Below are 14,481 nucleotides of genomic sequence, written 5' to 3'. Positions count from 1 at the left end.
TCCGCATGGGTGTTCTATCAGAATACCGCTGCCCATCATATCATGAAGTATTTGGAACGGGCATGCACAGTAAGTATATTTTAGTTTTTGGTCAGAATGTCACTTTCGTTACACAATCTGATTGGTAGCAGTAATCTGATAGAACACACCAGTGTTCTGCTGAAAACTCCAACTTGCTGAGAACTCCAACCACGTCACTTCCGGTGACCACTTAGCGTTTGCACGGAACAGGCGGCAGCGTATACACTCCTGTACACGCTATAATGAGTGGACATTTTTAGTCCGGCTGCTAGTAACCCACAACATGTCAGCCTCCATGGCGGCGACAACTAGCAGGCGGACTAACAATGTCCACTCATTATAGCATGTATCAGACTGTATACGCTGCCGCCTGTTCTGTGAAAACACCAAGTGGTCAACATCTCCAGTTATTCCTGGTGTAGAGTCACCAGAAGTGTCGTGGTGTTCTTGGCAAGTTGAAGTTTTCGGCAGAACACCAGTGTTCTGCCGAAAACTCCAACTTGCCAAGAACTCCAATCACGTCATTTTCTGGTGACTGTACACCATTAATTGCAGATTTCAACCACTTGGTGTTTTCACAGAACAGGAGTGACTCCTGTACACACTATAATGAGTGGATATTGTTTGTCCGGTGTTCCGTGAGAATTACCTACCCGTGAGAAAAACCTACCCCTCGTCACTTCCGGTGCACGGCACTGTATGTAATGCAGCGGTTACATTAAAACAACTGTGCTGCAATACGAGTCATCTGCGCTCCTGTCCCTGCCACTTCCCTGCTCTCGGCTAGTAAATATAAAAGCGGCGGCGGGTGTATGAAAACATAAATCACGGAGCTGAGAGCCGCTTTTATATTTACTAGCCAAGATCAGGGAAGTGCCAGGGACAGGACCGGAGACGACTCATGCTGCAGCACAGCTGTTTTATGTAACCGCCGCGTAGGTAGGTTTTGTTCACGGTACACCGTGATATTTTCATACTAGTGCGCATGCGCACTAGTCAGCTCCTGAGTTGTTCCATTAGGTATCCGGGGCTGTGAGCATGCGCACTGCTGCGCCGCTCAGCTGTTCCTGGCCGGAAGTGACAAGGGTAGGTTTTTCTCACGGGGTAGGTAATTCTCATGTTACACCGGCCGCTAGTAACCAAAACCATGACCGCCTCTGAGGCGGCGACAACTAGCAGGCAGACTAAGAATGTCCACTCATTATAGCGTGTACCAGAGTGTAAAGGCTGCCGGTGTTCTGTAAAAAAAAAAACAAGTTTTCGAAACCTCCAATTATTCGTGCTGTACACTCGCCAGAAGTAAAGTCGTTGGAGTTCTATGCAAGTTGAAGTTTTCGGCAGAACACCAGCTCCATGTTCTGATATCCTGCCTGTACTTCTCGCGCATGACAGTAGATGGCGGCATTGTCTAACAGATAATCCCACCCAGCAGTCAGCGCACAGACTAGTAATTCCGCTTTTACACTTATTAAAAAAGACAATTCATACTAACGAATTAGAACAAAACACGCTGAAAGTCTGTATAAATAGTGCTGCATGCTGCATAATCCATGCCAATCCTACGGTAACTATACAGTGCCATCGCTCCTTCCGCCAGTCTTTTGACGTCACCTCCGCCGGGATCTCCTGGTTGTGTGGACACCGGTGTCCTGTGTGGGAAGGCAAGAGGATGAGCGGAGGGCAGTGCGCAGGCGCGGATCGGTTCCAGTACCTGCAGGCTCTGGTCACAGAGTTCCAGGACACGGACAGTATAGGTGAGGGGGGCCACTGAGTTCCTGGGGGCCCTGAAAGCTGCACACATTGACTGGGAACCTGTATATGAATAGCTACAAGGCCCATGCTGGCTGCTTCTGTGTCACCACATCCTCATTACCATTGTGTCATGTTAAAGTCGTAGTAAGTGGCAGCATTTTGGTTGAACACATTCAGAACAATAGAATGAATAAATGTTCAGCAGAGAATGGTTAAAGCGATACTATACTGTAAGGAAAAAAAAAAAGGAAAAAAAAAAACCCCTGCAAGACAAAGGCATAATGAGCTAGCATGCATCGCATACTAACTCATTATGAAAAACTTACCTTAGGAAGGAAGCCCCGACACGGACCCCCGGACACCGCTGTGGGAGCTGACATGACCCCTCGCCGTCTCTCCTGGGTTTGGCGGCTCCGGCGCTGTGAGTGGCCGGAGCCGCAATGACGTCACAAGAGCTTCTTTGGGGTGTCGCGGCAACATCACACAGCGTTTGGGGTGCTATTGCAAATCACGGGCAACGCACAGGCGTCCTGCGATTTGCAATGATTTCCGGATCGCGGGCAGAATCGTATTCAAAAGTATTCAAATAACCAAGATTGGCGTTTTTGAATACTTTGGATTTTTTTAAGTTGGTGCCGTTGGCTGCCAAGTTAACCGGAAGTGACGTCATGACTTTGCTTCCGGGTTACTACATCGGTGACCCGAGGGAAGCTGAATCCGGCTTTGCTCGGGTCTTCAGCCAACCGGTGGACGTGACGGGTGGTAGTTTGGGTCTCCCGGTGGGAGGGAAGACCCGGGCGGGGTGGCGGGAGGATGTCCCCTACCGTTGCTTGTAAAAACAGCTGAGCAGCTGTCATTACAAGAAAGCCAACCGTCGGCGCTAAAAAATGGTATCGAGTGATGCCTGCGGCTGCATGCAATAAAGGTTCCAAAGGATGCTGCAAGAGAAAGGAACCGCCCTAAAGCAGGTCACCTGAGACAGTGATCATAGTACCAGCCTAGACTGGATCATAGACAAGGATTAAAAGATAAAGAAGCTTTCATGTTCAGTAAATGATTAACCACCTTCTGCCTGCCGTATAGACAAATGATGGTGGGCAGGTTGCTCTCTTGTTCTGGGGTGCTGTCATATGACATCGTCCCATTGTCAGCCCACAACGCTTGATTAGCAGCGAGCTGTGTCCCTGGGACACGGCGCTTTCTGAGCCTTGGTAAAGAGCTGATGACGAGGCTCTTTACCCATGTGATCAGCTGTGTCCAGTTATCAGCTTTCCTCTCCTCACACTGAGAGCGAAGAGGGCCAATCAGTGGAATTTTCTAACGGGGGAGACCTGCACTGATGCCGCCTTCAGTGTCGTCCCATCAGTGGGCATCAGTGAAGGAGAAAAACTACTTTTCTCTTTCGTTCATTGACGGATACAGTTCTTGATCTTCTTAACCATTGGGTTATACTGCCCCCTACAGGAGTAGGACACTAGGCAGAAAAAATGTCTGTAAATATTTAAAAGTGGTGCGCTTTCAAATTAATTATGGGTGTGTATCCATTAAACAAAGATATAAAATTTGTTATTAAGAAACTGTTAAAAATTATATAAATATATTAAATGGTGATAGCTGAAATATAACCAGCTTATAGCCTAAATGGGTGTGCTTGTGCCGTTTAAATGGTTTTAAAAATATATTCCTGAAATTGTGATATACACCTCTCCGTGTATCGTGCCAATGTCTCCAATCAACAACACAAATATATCAAAACATGAAGAATATCAAAAACCTGGTGGACTAAACAAAATATTACTACTAGAAAAACACCTTGTGTAAACTCTGATACGCGGTGATGTAATATATTCAAGACAAAAAATAACACAGTTTTAAATAAGTATCAAAGTCCTTGATGATGATACATTCCAGCCACCAGTGTTCCATTAGCCTCCGTTCACATTAGGTCGCTCCGACTTCGGGGGCGACCTGTGAAGTCACGTGCAGCGCGACTTGCACGGACTTTACATAATGGAAGTCAATGCAAGTCGCCTCCAGGTCGCCCCGAAGTAGTACAGGACCCTTTTTCTAAGTCGGAGCAACTTGTGTCGCTCCTATTAGAACGGCTCCTGTACCACACAATGGGAGCGTGAGGACCGCGACTTGTCAGGTTGACAAGTCGCGGCCCAAGTCGTACCGGTGTGAATGTGGTCTTAATCCTATCCTAGATATACTGCAATCATGTAGGGGGGGGGAATAGTGGCATTCTCCCTTCCTTCTTATAATTCCCCTTAAGGGTATGTGCTCACCTCATGAATGTAGTTACACGCTTAGATCAATTCCAACTTGATCCACACTGATAGATCCTGGATTTTATCCTCAAAGCGATCCGCTCAGCTGAGCTGTCCACTGGGATCTCCCACCGTGGCACTCTGATAGATCTCCTCCAAATTAATCACTCTCAATCATCAGGTGTAATGCTCAGCCATGGACATATAAGTAGAGGATGCAAAAATACATAGTGCAAGCTTCATAGTTGGAACTCAGAGCATCTCATACACCTCTACACATCAGCAGCGGCATATTTGTGCTGATCATCTATGGCTTTTTACTTGATGGTACAGACTGGTGCTCTCACACAAAATGCCAGTCTGGTTAATGACAAACTCCTCCCAGCATTTGGAAAATAGTCCTACAAGGTTATTCAATGTTGGTAAAAATGAACATCAGTCCCCTGAGACTCCAAAGCTTCAACAATTCACAGACCGCAAATCATTCGTGTAGTTCAACAGGGTCACCGCTATTCCACCACCAAGTGCAGGGGGACAATAGGAAATGGCCACTCACCAGATCACGTTGCTCACTTACTCTCATAAATGAGCACACCTCGCATATAATAGATGCCCACGTAAGTAGATATCAGCAAGGATTAATTCCAAGATCGGTTCAGTGACTCTCTTCCTCTCATCAAAAATAGTAAAAGCTTCTCTCGTATAACTGGCATATGTATACGAGAGAAGCTTTTACTATTTTTATCACAAGTGAGTGCGATGTATGCTGTGATGCTGTTTTGAATAAAATTTTTATCAGACATATTGCACTAGTGGAGAATGTTGTTTATGTTTTCCACGCACATGGGAGTATGAGAGGAAGAGAGTCACTGAACCGATCTTGGAATTAATCCTTGCTGATATCTACTTACGTGGGCATCTATTATATGCGAGGTGTGCTCATTTATGAGAGTAAGTGAGCAACGTGATCTGGTGAGTGGCCATTTCCTATTGTCCCCCTGCACTTGGTGGTGGAATAGCGGTGACCCTGTTGAACTACACGAATGATTTGCGGTCTGCGAATTGTTGAAGCTTTGGAGTCTCAGGGGACTGATGTTCATTTTTACCAACATTGAATAACCTTGTAGGACTATTTTCCAAATGCTGGGAGGAGTTTGTCATTAACCAGACTGGCATTTTGGGGGATTCTTCATGGTTTATTTTTAGAGACTTTTAAAGATTGTTTCAAGCGCTACTATTATTTTCTGTTTATTCTGTCATCAAATATATTCTATATTTGTCTAAGTAGCTGCTGCATTGGTTTTACCTTTACCAGCCTGTGGGCTGGTGCTCCCTGGAGCGCGGAGATTATTTCACAGTTTAGGCGTAAGGCTGAGGAATTTTTTATATATTGGTGCTCTCACACACCAGAATCATGTGAGGTATTATAAGTGTATTTAATAAATATTTTTGCATCAAAACGGTATTTGCACTATGTATTTTTTCATCCTCTACTTATATGTCCATGGCTGAGCATCACATCTGATGATTGAGAGTGATTAACTTGGAGGAGATCAATCGGAGAGACATGGTAGGAGATCCCAGTGGACAGCTGAGTGGATTGCTTTGAGGATAAAATCCAGGATCTATCAGTGTGGATCGGGGTGGAATTGATCTGAGTGTGTAACTACATTCATGAGGTGAACACATACCCTTAAAGGAAATCCAGGGCCATCTTACCAAATGGGCATGCTGGGAAGTTGCCCGGGGGCCCCACTTGACCGGGGGGCCCCATAAGCCCAGTGACCCAGCCCCAGCCAAGCTTTAGTCCAGATTCCTGTGTGCATCCCGCCGCCAAACTTAGCAGGTGGCAAGCGTCTGTCAGCCCTGCGCTACTGTCAGGCCACTTGGGCTGTGGAGGGGGATCCCACAACTGCAGGAATGCCTATCCACCTCCACGGGAACAGGCACACACAGGACAGTCGAGTCTGACTCCCGTCCGTGTGTGTGTTCACCGGACCCAGCCACCAAACTTGAAAGCTGGCATTAGCTTCGCACTGCTGTACCAATAAATTTAACCTTATCAATAATTTGCATTTTTATTCTCGTGGGTGATTGTGTAGGCAGGGGCCCCAGTGCACTGCATTGCCCGGGGGCCTATAATGCTCTTAAGATGCCACTGAGGAAATCATAGGAAGAAAGGGAGAACGCCACTATTCATTCCTTTACATTATTGCAGTAGCAGTATATCTAGGATAGGATTATGGAACACTGGTGGCTGGAATGTATTATCATCAAGGACTTTGATACTTATTTGAAACTGTGTTATTTTTGTCTTGAATATATTACAACATCACCACGTATGAGAGTTTACACATGGTTTTTTTCTAGTAGTTCTATTTTGTTTATTCCATCAGGTTTTTGACATTAATCATGTTTTGATATATTTGTGTTGTTGATTGGAGATATTGGCACGATACACGGAGAGGTGTATTATCACAATTTCAGGAATATATGTTTAAAACCATTTAACGGCACAAGCACACCCATTTAGCCTATAATATTATTATTATTATTATACAGGATTTATATAGCGCCAACAGTTTGCGCAGCGCTTTACAATGTGAAGGAAGACAATACAGTTACAATACAGTTCAAAACAGGAGGGACTAGAGGGCCCTGCTCGTTAGAGCTTACAATCTAGAATGCCGGTTATATTTCAGCTATCACCATTTAATATATCTATATAATTTTTTACAGTTTCTTAACCGGTTGCCGACCGCCGCACGACTATGTACTGCGGCGGTCAGCCCCGGCCAGGCAGAGTGACGTATGGATACGTCACTCGCCTGTCACTGACTTGCGAGCCTATTGCGGGTGGGCGCGCGCCTGCCGCGGCTCGTTCACAGACAAGTCAGTGCGTGTGTCCGGCGGAATCGATGTCCGCCGGTCACACTACGATCGCTCCTGTGAAGGGAGAAAGGCGGAGCGGCTTATGTAAACAAGCCGCCCGTCATTCTCCCTGGTGTAAAAATGAAGATCAGACAGTTCTACTATGTAGAACTGTTGATCTTTGTTTTTACACCAATAGCAATGTCCCTGCACAGTTAGAAACACGCCCCTAGGACACACTTAACCCCTCCCTGTCCAATAAAGTTAACCCCTTCCCTGCCAGTGTCATTTTTGCAGTAACAGTGCATATGTATAGCACTGATTACTGCAGTAATGTCACTGGTACCCCCAAAAGTGTCAAAAATGTCAGTCAAGGGTCCGATCTGTCCGCCGCAATGTCGCAGTACCGCAAAAAAAATCGCAGATCGCCGCCATTACTCGTTAAAAAAAAAAAAACACCAAAAATGACAAAAATCTTTTCCTTTGTTAGTAAACGCGATAACTTTTGCGCAAACCAATCAAAATACGCTTTTTGCGATTTTTTTTTTTTTTTTTTTTACCAAACATATGTAGCGTAAAACAATTTGGCCGAAAATGTTAAAAAATTTAGATTTTTACATTTTTTTGGGGGGGAATTTCATATAAAAAAATGTGAAAAATATTGTTATTTTTGCAAAAATTACCCTCTTTTTTTGTTTATAGCGCATGATCAAAAAATCGCACAGGTGATCAAATACCACCAAAAGAAAGCTCTGTTTGTGGGAAAAAAAGGACGTGAAATTCGTTTAGGTACAGCGTCGCACGACCGCGCAATTGTCCATCAAATTCACGCAGTAAAAAATCGCAAAAAAAACCCTGGTCTTTTAGCAGCCAAATCCTCCGGGGCTTAAGTGGTTAATAATAATTGTTATATTTTTGTTTAATGGATACACACCCATAATTTGAAAGCGCACCACTTTTAAATATTTATATCTTTGCACTTACTTTAACCACTTAAGCCCCGGAAGATTTTACCCCCTTCCTGACCAGGGCCTATTTTGCGATTCGGCACTGCGTGACTTTAACGGACAATTGCGCGGTCGTGCGACGCTGTACCTAAACAAATTTGACGTCCTTTTTTTCCCCACAAACAGAGCTTTCTTTTGGTGGTATTTGATCACCTGTGCGATTTTTACTTTTTGCGCTATAAACAAAAAAAGAGCATAGATTTTTGCAAAAATAACAATATTTTTCACATTTTTTATATGAAATTCCCAAAAAAAAAAAGTAAAAATCAAAATTTTTTAACATTCTAGGCCAATTTGTTTTATGCTACATATGTTTGGTAAAAAAAATTGCAAAAAGCGTATTTTGATTGGTTTGCGCAAAAGTTATTGCGTTTACTAACTAAGGGAAAGATTTTTGTCATTTTTGTTGTTTTTTTTTTTAACGCGTAATGGCGGCGATCTGCGTTTTTTTTTTTTTTTTGCAGTACTGCGACATTGCGGCGGACAGATCGGACCCTTGACTGACATTTTTGACACTTTTAGGGTTACCAGTGACATTACTGCAGTAATCAGTGCTATACATATGCACTGTTACTGTAAAATGACACTGGCAGTGAAGGAGTTTATTTTTTTTGAGAGGGAGTGGTTATGTGTGTCCCTAGGGGCGTGATTCTAACTGTGATTGGCTGTGGCTTGAGGTGTAGGAACAGTGATCAACGGTCCTACATAGTAGAACCGTATGATCACTATTCATACACCGGGGAGAATGACAGGTGGCTTGTTTACATTAGCCGCCTGCCTTTCTCCTGCTCTAACGGACGATCGCGAGTGACCGGCGGACATCAGGTCCACCGGGCACACGCGCGGAGGGGTCCGTGACCGCGTGGCAGCGCGCCTCCGGCGGCGCTCGCTCCCTAGACCCTCACAGGCTAGCGACGTAGCCCTACGTCGCTTTGCCTGTGAGGGGCTGACTGCCGACGTAAATAGTCGTGCGGCGGTCGGCAAGCGGTTAAGGGAAGTGATCAGTGCAATCAGCTTCATTTAAGAGTCATTTTACATAGTAGCTCACAGGATCTCTTAAAAATAAAGAAAAAATGTCTGGCTACACATAAGGGCAGTCCCAGGGGTTATACTCCCTCTCTCTGCTATAGGTATTCAGTTATTTTCTGCCTAGTCGGGAGTAAGGGTCTAGTTCCTTGCTGGGATCTCTGGTCCTGGCAATTTTTAGATAGGGTTTTTTTTCTCCTGTTTTTTTTCCTGTGAGATCTACAATCAACTGCCGGACTGGGCGACGGGCTGGATAATCTAGATCCAGTGGTCACCCCAATCTGGCCGGCGAGTACGTGCAGACCTCAGCTCCGCGCTAGGTCAGCCGCGACAAAGCCCCACCGGACGGGGGAACACCTGCGAGTTAAATGCTTTGCGAGGTCGCATATGACCGGGTCTCAGCTCGAGTCGCATTGTTCCTCCTGGCCGACAGCCCCCCATTTAGATGGCGAGGGGTTCTGTCAGGAGTGGTGCCCACTAGGGATCGACTGATATCGGTTTTCGTTGCCGCTCTAATATTTTGGTCATTGCATATCGGTATCGGCCGATATGGGCTGATATTTTGTACATTTTGAGTTTTGAAAAATAAAGACATTTTTTTACACAAATTTGGTACTGAACATGGTAGGTCTTTTAGCTGTAATGTGCAGTCTTCCCTTCCCTCCCTGCCTGCCAGGAATCCCGTGTGAACATGCAATTTATTAGTGTTTTATATAATGTCCAGTGTGAGTTTTTGTAATAGAATAGTGGGAAATTCCTTCATTACATCGCTGCTCCGGGCTCAGCTAATCTCCCACTCTGCTGTTTTCTCCTCTCATAGCTGTCAGCAGAGGATCTCAGCCCCTCCCCTCTGCAGTGTACACAAAAGTCCTGGGTATTAGATTACAATAGTGTAAAATACCTTTGTTACATCTCCCGCTCTACTGTCCTTCTCTCCTCCCCCACTGACAGCTGGGGGTCACGGAAGGGAAGGGACAGAAAGGCGGAGGGTGTGGCCCGCGTTATGTACACCCTGGTTGGTTCGGCACTGAGGCTGATATCACCATTGCCCTGGTGTCGCAGACTCTGACCACATGGGCTAGGCTTTTGCGCAGTGACCTGGTGGGGGGAGTAGCTTGCCTCTGCCTTTGCTGAGCTGGCAAACAAGCTGGTCCAGGGGCTGCAGTTTATCTGTGATGCCTCTTTGGATGCGGCTTCCCTAGTGGCTCGGCTCTCTGTTTCGGCAGTGGTCCTTCTGTGTGGCTTAAATGCTGGTCTGCAGACTAGACTTCTAAAAAGGCCTTGACTGATCTTTCCTTTCAAGGAGATCGCCTGTTTGGTGCTTCCCTGGATGACATCATTAAAGGTCTCACAGGGGGGAGGAGTACCATTCTCTTGCAGGCTACTAAGGGCAAGGACCCTCGTTGTAGACGTGGGCCCTCCTTCTCAGCTCATAAGACGTTGTTTCGTTCCTCAGGATTGACTGACAAGGGAGCGGGGCCTTTCAGGGCCTCCGCTGGAGGATCCAAGCAAACTTTGTCTGGCAAGTCAAGTGCGGGCTTCTCCGGACCCACGGACAAGGCTCCTTCAGCATGAAGGTGCGCCCTCACCCGTATCTGAGGTGGGGGGACCCCTTTGCTGGTTCCTGGATGCGTTTACTCCCCTGGTACAAGAACAAGTGGGTCCACAAGGTCGTTCGGTCCAGTTACAAGATCGAGTTTCATTCTTGCCCTCCGGTAAGGTTCTTCCTTCCAATGTGCGACTGTCCCCAGTCTGCTTACAGGCTCTTTTTGGGGCGGTGCAAGACCTTTTACTTTAAAGGGTGATGGTCCCAGGTCCAAACTGAATGTTTTTAGGGGTTTTACTCACACCTGTTTACAGTCCCCAAGAAGGAAGGCAAGGTGCGTCCAATTTTGGACCTCAAGGCGCTGAACTGCTTTGTGGGGGTGCAGAAGTTCAGAATGGAGTCCATTCGCAGGGTGGTGGCTTCCCTGCATCAGGGGGATTTTCTTGCCTCCATCAACATCAAGGACGCTTAACCTTCACATGCCAATATGTGTCGGTCTCCAGCGCTTCCTCTGCTTTGCCATGGGAGAGGAGCATTATCAGTTTGTGGCATTACCCTTTGGTCTCGCCTCGGGTCTTCACAAAAGTGTTAGCCCCGGTGCTATCTTTGTTACCCCAACAGGGGATCGCTGTACTGGGCCCCTCCTTCTGCGAGCGGAGTCTCCTGCTCTGGTGGAAAACCTGGAAATCACCATACGAACTCTGAGGGAGTTAGGCTGGATTCAGCATTTTCAGAAGTCTGCTCTGGTTCCGTCCACAAAGCCGGACTATCTGGGTCTGACTCTGGACTCTGCCTTACCCAGAGTAATCCTTCCTCTGGACAAACTCCAGAAACTGCAGGCTTCAATTCGTCATCTGCTGTCCAGCAAATGGTCATTCCTCCAGACTTGCCTGCGGGTGCTGGGCCTGATGGGGTCTACCTTCGAGGCAATTAGGTTTGCAGAGTTCCATATGAGGTCCCTGCAAAGGGAGATTCTAGCCAAATGGGACAAGACTCCGCAGTCTCTGGATAATCATATTCAGCTGAGCCGGGGAACGTAGGAGTCCCTGACATTATGTCTTCGTTCTCCAGCACTTTGGTTGGGCAAATTCTTCCTCTCCTTGTATTGGAAAGTGGTCACCACAGATGCCAGCCTGTCTGGCTGGGGGGGGGGGTCCTCTGCAAAAATTCTGCTCAGGGGACCTTGACACTGCAAGAGTTCAGAATACCGATCAATGTCTTGGAACTCCGAGCAATCAGACTGTGCCATTGGACGGATCATCTTCAGGGATGTCCAGTGTGCATTCAATTGGACAATGCCACGGCCGTGGCTTATGTCAATCACCAGGGGGTGCAAGAAGTGCCCTGGTGGGTCTGGAGGTAGCTGTCATTCTAAGGTGGGCAGAACGGTTCATTCCAGTCCTCTCTGCCATACACATTCCCGGGGTGGAAACCTGGCAGGCGGATTACCTCAGTCGGCAGGCGTTGGGCCAAGGGGAGTGGTCCCTTCATACGGAGGTGTTTTATCAGTTGTGTTTCTGGTGGGGTGTCCCTGAGGTGGATCTGTTGGTGTCCTGGCTCAACAGAAAGGTGCAGAGGTTTGTGGCTCGGTCACGGGATCCTATGGCGGACGCCACAGACGCGCTGGTTGCCCCGTGGGGTTAGTATTGTCTGATATATGCCTCGCCCTCCCTTTCAAGCTTCTGCCAAGACTTCTACGCAGGATTGAGGCAGAAGGGATTACGGTCATCTTAGTGGCCCCGGACAGGGCTCGCCGGGCTTGGTACGCTGATCTGGTGCGGCTGGTCACCAAAGTTCCTTTGAAACTTCCTCTTAGGGAGGATCTGTTGTCCCAAGGACCAATCTTCCATCCTGCTTTACAGTCGCTGGCTTTGATGGCTTGGCTGTTGAACACCAGGTGCTAATGGATAGAGGTTTGTCAGTGATTCCAACGCTGTTAAAAGCTAGGAAATCTACTTCTAGAAAATCTACCATCGTACTAGGAAGATGTTGCGTGATGGGAGTCTCTTGGGGTTCATCTCTTGTTCTTTTTCGGTGGCTTGGATCTTGATCTTCCTTCAACAGGGGTTGAGTAGAAACTGGCCTGGAGTACTATCAAGGGGCAGGTTTCAGCTTTAGCGGTCTTCTTTAAATGGCCCTTGGCCACACACTCCCTGTTGCGCACTTTTATTCAGGGAGTTCGACACTTGGCTCCTCCAGTGCGGTCTCCGTTTTACCGCCTTGGGACCTCAATTTGGTGCTCTCAGCCCTTCAGAAGCCTCCTTTTGAGAATCTTTGGGAGATTTCCTAGCTTAAGCTGTCCTAGAAGGTGGCCTTTTTGGTGGCTATCACCTCTGCGTGCAGGGTGTCGGAATTGGCAGCGTTATCCTGTTGTTCACCTTACTTGGTGGTTCACAGCGATAAGGTGGTTCTTCGCCCCTGTCCGTCGTTCCTGCCAAAGGTTGTCTCTGATTTTCATTTGAATTAAAACATTGTGTTGCCTTCCCTGTGTCCCAGGCCAACACATCCGAAGGAAATTGCTTTGCATGCCTTGGATGTGGTCCGGGTAATTAGGGTGTACCTGGCAGCTACGGAGTCTTTTAGGAAGTCAGATTCACTATTTGTGCTAACGGATGGGCCTAGGAAAGGGTTGTTCATTTCCTCTGCAAACAATTCCATATGGATCAGACAGACAGTGATTCAGGCCTATTCCATCAGGGGTCAGGTTCCTCCTTCCCCTGTCAAAGCCCACTCTACACTGGCGCTCAGTGCCTCCTGGGCCTTCTGTCATCAGGTGTTAGTGACGCAGGTTTGCAAGGTGACCATCTGGTCATCGGTGCACACTTTCACAAAGTTCTATAAAGTGGATGCATTTGCATCTGTGGATGCTTCTTTTGGCCACAAGGTTTTCTCCTGTTTAGAGGGCCTGGTCCTCTCGGAGGGCATATTGTTTTTTTTTTTTTTTTTTTTTAGGTGGGCTTCAGTTGTTCTGGTTGAGCTCCTGTTTACCTGGTTGGGAATAGTTAGCCTTGGGAGTTTCTTTTCGCTGTTCCCACCCCTCATGTTTATCGTCTGCGGGTACGTGCCTCACGCAGCCGGATCGGCCCAAAAATTTACGCTGCTGCTTTATGGCCTACTCGCGGCTGACAGACCAAGCTGTCCGCACTGCTAACGGGCAACCGCTTCCTCCCCCCGCTGCCCTGGGTGATCAGCTCTGCTGGGGCTTACATCCTGGCGGCAGGGTGCCCTCAAATTTTAGGCGGCAGCTTGCGGCCTACTTTGTTGCAGCCGCTTGAGGCCCCCAATTCTCTCCCTGGGCATCTGCCGGACTGTGCATCCGGGCAAATGCGGCTGGCCCTCCACTGACATTTGGCCGCGACCTGCTGGGCTATATGGTCAGTCTGGCACCTCCCTTGAACCTGGTGCCACCATGAGGGAGCTTAATTTTTAGTGATAATGTAGCAGCCATTATTGTGTGGGCGAGGGTACTCTGCCTACGCGTCCCCCGTCATGGCGAGTGCCCCCCCTCCAGGGGGCTATGTCCTCAATGGAGGGCGATTCCTCTTCCTTTTTGGCGCGGTTTAATACAGTTGTGTTCAAAATTATTCAACCCCCACTGAAATTGATTGTTTTGGCCAGTTTGACATTGATTTTGATCATTCAGTCATCCTGCTTACAATTAAATCAAAGAGGCACGTGTAGGTCAGACAAATATAACATAACATTTATAATGAAATAACCACAAATGTCTTTTCTGTGCTCACATCATTATCAGTTTTATTCAACCCCCAAGTGACATTCAATCTTAGTACTTAGTACAACATCCTTTTACAGTTATAACAGCTTTTAAAACGTGAAGCATAGCTTGACACAAGTGTCTTGCAGTGAGCTACGGGTATCTTCGCCCATTCGTCATGGGCAAAAGCCTCCAGTTCAGTCACATTCTTAGGCTTGTGCACTGCAACTGCTTTCTTTAAGTCCCACCAGAGGTTCTCAATCGGATTTAAGT

The 14,481-nt window shown here is 47.1% G+C and overlaps 1 protein-coding gene across 1 annotated transcript in view; it reads left to right on the top strand.

Moving 5' to 3' along the window:
- Positions 1-1,637: 1,637 nt before the first annotated feature.
- Positions 1,638-14,481, top strand: part of ARMC7 (armadillo repeat containing 7) — a 23,657-nt gene continuing 10,813 nt past the window's right edge. The window contains exon 1 of the mRNA XM_082272542.1: positions 1,638-1,775. Within this exon, the coding sequence (XP_082128668.1) occupies positions 1,691-1,775 (85 nt within the window). The 5' untranslated portion in view covers positions 1,638-1,690. The remainder of the gene's footprint in view (positions 1,776-14,481) is intronic.

The sequence above is a fragment of the Pelophylax lessonae genome (assembly GCF_965119305.1).
Source record: "Pelophylax lessonae genome assembly, chromosome: 11".
In the NCBI taxonomy this organism is placed as follows: Eukaryota; Metazoa; Chordata; class Amphibia; order Anura; family Ranidae; genus Pelophylax; species Pelophylax lessonae.
The sequence above is the reverse complement of the archived record's forward strand: the minus strand, read 5'-3'. Positions and strand labels throughout refer to the sequence as shown.